The 6,542-nt window shown below is 50.4% G+C and overlaps 1 protein-coding gene across 2 annotated transcripts; it reads right to left on the bottom strand.

The window, feature by feature from the left end:
* Positions 1 to 323: 323 nt before the first annotated feature.
* TM4SF19 (transmembrane 4 L six family member 19) lies at positions 324 to 3,835 on the bottom strand. 2 transcript variants are annotated; one of them, XM_017540989.2, is made up of 4 exons: positions 3,634 to 3,835; positions 3,229 to 3,303; positions 1,064 to 1,233; positions 324 to 767 (listed from the first exon to the last, which is right to left on the bottom strand). In XM_017540989.2, exons 1-4 carry the CDS (start codon positions 3,832 to 3,834, stop codon positions 587 to 589), a joined length of 627 nt encoding a protein of 208 aa, XP_017396478.1. In that variant the 5' UTR covers position 3,835; the 3' UTR covers positions 324 to 586. The 2 variants fall into 2 exon arrangements, with proteins under 2 accessions (XP_017396478.1, XP_037598850.1); XM_037742922.1 differs by having other exon boundaries at positions 484 to 767; positions 1,068 to 1,233; positions 3,634 to 3,834.
* Positions 3,836 to 6,542: the final 2,707 nt, after the last annotated feature.

The following is a 6,542-nucleotide window of genomic DNA, read 5'->3' as shown; positions in this document are numbered from 1 at the left end:
CCCATTTCTACAAAAATTAGCCAGGTGTGGTGTGTGCCTGTAGTCCCAGCTACTCAGGGGCTAAGGCGAGAAGATCACTTGAGCGCATCAGCTTTAGGTTACGGTAAGCTGTGATGGTGCCACTGTACTCCAGCCAGAGGGACAGAGTTAGACCCTGTCTCAACAAAAACAACAAAAAGGGAGCTGGGGGTCGGCTGCTGACTTCGTCTTAACTTCACTGTGTGCTTTCATGTAGAAACCTGCTATCCTCTGCCAGCCCCCGCTTCTCTATGTGTAACGAATGGCCAGGATATGGGATTGTCAAGAAGCAGAAATGAGACCACGCTGGAGGACATTTTATGGACTATAAATTCTTACACATTTATAATGACTTAATTATTTATCCTATCCATGCATCACCTGGAAGTTCACAACGTGATTTAAAATGCATTTTATTATTCAACCTACATGCAGTGAATTTTGTTATCATTATTCCAGAGATGCCTAAAGGGGGAGTTTGTTGGTAATTCGTACCCACTCCTTGTAGAAAGGACTCAAGGCAGCCCATGATGAAAACACCCATGCTTGAACGTGAAGATACTGCCTGTCACTTCTCGCAGAGGCTGCAGAAAAGGCCCAGGAAGCTGTTGATGACGTGAACGACCACCAGAAGAAGCTGGAGCAGGCTGACGCACAGAAGGGTGGAGAAGAAGGCCACATGCCAGAAAACAGCTTTAGAGGGTTCCAGGCAGACGGAGTTCCAGAGCGAACGGTCATACAGATAATTGCTATCCCAAGAAATAAGGAGACCAGGGAATGGGCGACAAGGAAGCCAAACAGGCAACACCAGTAGCAAACTGGGGCTCCCCTGACCGGGTCAGAGGACTGGGGCCTCCCCTGACCGGGTCAGAGGACTGGGCCCCTGAGGGTGACCGTTACTGCTGCGTTTGCAATTTTCTGAGCATCAGAGAAGCAAGATGCTAGAATGTGTGACCCAAAGGAGCCTGTAGTTCACCTGTGTGTCTTTCTGCTTCTCTCCCTCTCTCTTTGAAAAGACTGCAAATTCAGGCCTCTGTCCATTTACCTACTGTGCAGGTCTTCGAATGGGTAACCATATTTCCAAGCTTGTGTCTGATTGAAGGATGAGACATCAAACATGCAAAAAGGACCATCCTTCAGAGCAACTCCAGAAGTGACAAAGCAAATCAGGGCTCCAAGTAAAGCCAGGCCACTTGACAGCAGACCAGCGAACACCTGCGGAGAGAGGGAGATGGCGAGCTGAGATGGACGGGGTTGCCGCTGAGGAGCCTGTGGGGTGATCTGCACAGCTCTAACTTCCGTCCTGTCACGGGGGGGGGTTCTTTCCATGGCACCCCCTTTCAAGCATAACCCAAGGTGGGGAGGCCAGTGAGGGCTTCTAGGTCAAGCCAGGAAGGGCTGGGAGAGAAAGCACTGAGAAGGAGAAACGCAGGCACTTGGCTCTGGCCCCACGAGTTGCGAGGAGCGGCCCAGCAAAGCTGTGTGCAGATCGCAGCCATCAGCCTCTGAGTTACAGAGGCAGGTTCATTGTCACAGGCCCACCTCCGACTCTTCTAAGGAAAAGCTGCATTTTCAAAAGTTCCAGCCCCCCAACTCTGATTCTTCTCTTTTTCAAATCAATTATAAAAGGAAGGAAGGGAGGGAAGGAAGGGAAGGAGAGAAGTGGGAGGGAGAGAAAGAGACAGAAGCCGCAGCAAAACTCTGAAATGACTCCACTTCTGTCACTGTGTCCCTCCACCAAGAGCTCCCTTGGTGGTCAGTCTGAACTCTTGCTGCCCTCCGGAAAGTAACTGTTTTTCCTTCCTTGGCAGGTTTCTAGCCTGCTTCCACAGTGGCTTATTTCTTAGGGTTCTGGATTTTTTTTCTCCCACCTCCAAAAATGTATATTTTAAAAATCTGAATAACATCTAGTGTTTTTCTGCAGAGTCATAGAGTCATTTTCCCACTGCTGTCAAGCTGGTCTGGAGTTTGGGGAGGATCAGAGAAAGGTAGGTAGTAAGTTTGGACTCTGAGTTGAAAGATTCAAGGTGCATTAGTAAGCCTAGGGCAGGGGTCACCAAAATGGGGTCCCTGGCCCAGCTGTCCCATCACCTGAGAACTTCTTAGACATGCAAAGCCTCCTACTCCATCCACTCCTGAACCAGAAAGTCTAGGGATGGAGCCCAGCAATCCTGCTCTAGCAAGCCCTCCAGGCAATTCTGATGCACATTCAAGTGTGAGAACTACTTGCCTCAAGAAAAGCCAGAGGTGACAGAACAGACAGCGAATGAAATTGTTTATTTTTTTTTATTTTTATTTTATTTTTGAGACTGAGTCTCACTCTGTCACCCAGGCTGGAGTACAGTAGCGCAATCTTGGCTCACTGCAACTTCTGCCTCCTGGGTTCAAGTGATTCTCCTGCATCAGCCTCCCAAGTAGCTGGGATTACAGGTGCACACTACCATGCCCAGCTAATTTTTGTATTTTTAGTAGAGATGGGTTTCAGCATGTTGGCCAGGCTGGTCTCAAACTCCTGACCTCAGGTGATCCGCCCACCTCAGGCTCTCAAAGTGGTGGGATTACAGGCGTGAGCCACCACGCAGCCTATATTTAATTTTTAACATGTAACTCTGAGTCAGCAGGCTTCCCAGCATGTGGGCTGCAGATATCAGAGCAGGCTATGGAGTTACCGTAAGGCCACAGGTTCATGTCTGAGACCGATCGTGTGTGTCACACACACATACTGAGCTCTTTCAAGTTTATACAGTTGCTGCTGTAATTCATAAAGTATAAATTTATTCTGGGCCTCAGTTTCATTATCTGTAAAATGGTGGGGTTAGATTAGAATCTAGTGATTAGATGATCTCTGGAAAACTTTTCTAAGAAAATCTTAGTTAAAATAACTAGGAAAATTTCCGTCAATGACACATGATTAGTGTCATAACTCGTGTCCATGTGTCCAGTAGGCTAAGAATATAACAGTTCCTCACACTGCCGCAGGCATCTGTGGTTCACTGAGCACTGCTCCCTTGACTTCAGCTCCCAGGCTACAGATGAAGACCTGAAACTGAAAAGATTAAGCAACCTTGCCCAAGAAATTAGCATTATTGAGGGTCACAGTCAGGACCTGACTTCAAGCCCCAAGACCAAAATCGCCTCTTTACCACTCTGCCTCTCGAGTAGTAGAAGTGGAGACATTCCCGGCGCTAGGAAGTGGAATCTGGTGCTTACGCTTCGACAGAGCCCACTCTTCCTGAAGCAGCCGTATCTCCAGCCCGTCGAGATGAGGACAGCTGCAGCGAGTACCTGGAGGAGAGAGGAGAATGTTGAGACTGGGAAATTTACTTTTCCAGCTGTTTCTGACTGCTGCCCACAGCTGTTGAAATAGAGTGGCTGGGCACATCACATGAACTCCGGGGACCCAAGTTTCGATGACTAGCCTGATCTAACACCGTGGATGCTGACCCTCCCCCCACCGACCTTCCTGGTCCTGTCTCTGAGAGCCTCTACAGACCCAAGACCAGCTTGTTAGAATAAACTTTTCTTGTAAGGAAGCAAAACACTTCCCGTGCCACCTTCCTGCTCCACCCCCGGGGAACTCTGGGAGTTCACATTTAGGGAACCCCAGGCACTTACCATGAGGCCTCCTCCCCAGAGCCCAGTTCCCAGCATGGCATGCCTGCCAACGAGGCCCCTCAACAGGTAGGTCACATCCCAGTTAGGAAAGAGGAGTGCCATGTTGGCCCCAGCAGCGAACAGGGCTGCAGTCCCAAGGCTCAGCCCTAGAATCCGGGAGCAAGTCTGTGAGCAAGCCAGTGTGCAGGGAAAGGATAGCATCCTAGAACAGAGAGACAGAGTCATGGCAGCTCTGCTGCTGGCGGCGTGGGGTAGCAGAACTCCAGCAGCATGTGATGGGTGGGGGCAACAGGTGACAGAAACCGTCACCTCCCAGGGTTCGACCAGTGAGAGCCAAGGAACTTGCTTAAAAACTCTACTCCTTGCTGGGTGCTAGGCAGGGTGGCTCACGCCTGTAATCCCAGCACTTTGGGAGGTCGAAGCGGGTGGATCACGAGGTCAGGAGTTTGAGACCAGCCTGGCCAACATGATGAAACCCTGTCTCTACTAAAAATACAAAAATTAGCTGGGCGTGGTGGCGCATGCCTGTAATTCCAGCTACTGAGGAGGCTGAGGCAGGAGAATCGCTTGAACCCAGAAGGTAGAGGTTGCAGTGAGCTGAGATCATGCCACCGCTCTCCATCCTGGGCGACAGAGTAAGACTCCGTCTCAAAGAAAACCCAAAAACGACAATAAGAAAAAACCTCTGCTCCTTATAAATCTTCCCCATTGATTAAGATTTAATTTCAGGCCAGGCGCGGTGGCTCAAGCCTGTAATCCCAGCACTGTGGGAGGCTGAGGCGGGTGGATCACGAGGTCAAGAGATCGAGACCATCCTGGTCAACATGGTGAAACCCCGTCTCTACTAAAAATACAAAAAATTAGCTGGGCATGGTGGCGCGTGCCTGTAATCCCAGCGACTCAGGAGGCTGGGGCAGGAGAATTGCCTGAACCCAGGAGGCGGAGGTTGCAGTGAGCCGAGATCGCGCCATTGCACTCCAGCCTGGGTAACAAGAGCGAAACCCCGTCTCAAAAAAAAAGATTTAATTGCTTCACTTTCTGCTAAGCTTGCTCTCACATACATAGTTTATATCCCATCATACGGACCTCGTGATCCCCCGCCTCGACCTCCATCTTTGTCAGGCTGGTCTTGACTAGAAACACAAAAACTGGGCTGGGCACCCAATTTTTGTATTTCTAGTGGAGATGCATTTTCACCATGTTGGCCAGGCTGGTCTTGAACTCCTGGTCTCAAGTGATCCACCTGCCTTGGCCTCCCAAAGTGCTGCAGTTATAGGTGTGAGCCACTGTGCCTGGCCAGACTAGAGCTTACGGTAAAGAAACTGGTGCCACACAAAACACTGAGCAGGCTGTTTAGTTTGGGGATATGCTTTGGCCCCCTCTCCCTCACCCCAGCCCCACAGTGCTGTGACCTTTGCTTCCTGCTCCTCCCCACAAGGAACTTCCTCCTGCTGTTCTGTTTCATTATGGTGAGCTATCTTGACTGCATGCCCTGTCCATTGGGTATTAGCCCTCTAAGTCATGGCTCTCACATTGAATGAGAGAACTTGTCCCAGATGAAAGGGAGTTCAGGTCTCAGCAGAGGGGAGCGGTGCACTGGGAGGCTGGGGGTAGGATATGAAAGAACAGTGGCCCTTACCCCGGGCGGCCAAGGGTCCTGGGGCAGGGTAGAGTCAGGAATCGGGGGGGATGGTGTATCTCTTCCCCCATCAGCCCTCAGGACTCCTCAGTCACAGCAAAGAGCCTGTCCTGCTCCTGGGAGCAGGGCGCCTGTGGGGAACAGCCCTCCTCACAGCCTGCCCACCTGCTGTGATGCCAGCACATGTCCCAGCAGCCTCCCTCCGAGATGGTCCCACAGTGCAGTGCAGGGCTTTTTGTGTGTAATTCTGTGTTGAGGCAAATTAACCACCCAGGGTGTTAGCAAGTCACAACTTTAACCCACTCCCCCCCAAATGACTGACAGGGACCCAAGGAAAGATGGGTGTGTGGTTGGCCTTTCAAGTGCGTGCTCTAGATCATGGGACCAGGAGGCACCCTTGTGCAAGAATGCATTTAGTGCCTTCAAACCACACCACGTCTGAGAAAGGTCTGGCCACACACTTCACCAACATCAAGCCCCTGACAATCTCTTCCACAGAAAATTTTCCTATCAGAAAAGTCTTAAAGGGGAAACTAAAAAGAATGAACAGCAGAGGGAAAACTACCAACTGGAACGTGGCCTTTTGGATGAGTGAGTTCAGAGAACCCTGGCTGCCCGCCAATCGAACACTAAAAGCACTTGCTGTGCCGTGGCTTCGTTTGAATTTTGCCTCCTCTTCCTGACTTTATTCCCCTAGAAATTATAACATTCAGAGAAACGCTTCCAAAAATGTGAACCAGGAGGTTAGCAAAAAGATTAGCTAACTTGATATCTGAAGAGACAAACAAGATCAGAAGGTAAAACCTTAAAACCAGGCTGTTGGGGAGTCCCTTGCTCTGCCCTGAGATCCTGGCTAGGTGAACAAATCATCCGCCAGATGTCAGGGCAACAACGGAAGTGATTGGCTAATCGGTTGGGCACGGTGGCTCATACCTGCAATCCCAGCACTTTAGGAGGCTCAGGGGGGTGGATCACTTGAGGTCAGGAGTTCAAGACCAGCCTGGCCAACATGGTGAAACCCCATCTCTCCTAAAAATACAAAAATTAGCCAGGTGTGGTGGCAGGCACCTGTAATCCCAGGTACTCGGGAGTCTGAGGCAGGAGAATCCCTTGAATCTGGAGGTGGAGGTTGCAGTCAGCCAAGATCACACCACTGCAGTCCAGCCTGGGCGACAGAGTGAGTAAAAAAAAGAAGTGATGGGTTACATTACACGGAGGAAGAGACTGCACATTCTCCACATCTGTTTATCTCCCTGGCCACCTAGCAAGC

This window comes from Cebus imitator, unplaced genomic scaffold (genome assembly GCF_001604975.1).
Source record: "Cebus imitator isolate Cc_AM_T3 unplaced genomic scaffold, Cebus_imitator-1.0 Scaffold129, whole genome shotgun sequence".
NCBI classification, from domain to species: Eukaryota; Metazoa; Chordata; class Mammalia; order Primates; family Cebidae; genus Cebus; species Cebus imitator.
This window is presented reverse-complemented; position numbering and strand designations above follow the sequence as displayed.

Bases quoted from the DNA above. Each gene is read 5' to 3' on its own strand.
- TM4SF19 (XM_037742922.1), bottom strand. From the start codon at position 3,834: ATGCTATCCTTTCCCTGCACACTGGCTTGCTCACAGACTTGCTCCCGG. The intron at 1,234-3,228 runs GTAAGCACCAGA...CTCTCTCCGCAG, and splicing joins AGAGTGGGCTCTGTCGAAGC to GTGTTCGCTGGTCTGCTGTC. The intron at 768-1,067 runs GTAGGTAAATGG...TTCTTGGGATAG, and splicing joins CCCATTCGAAGACCTGCACA to CAATTATCTGTATGACCGTT.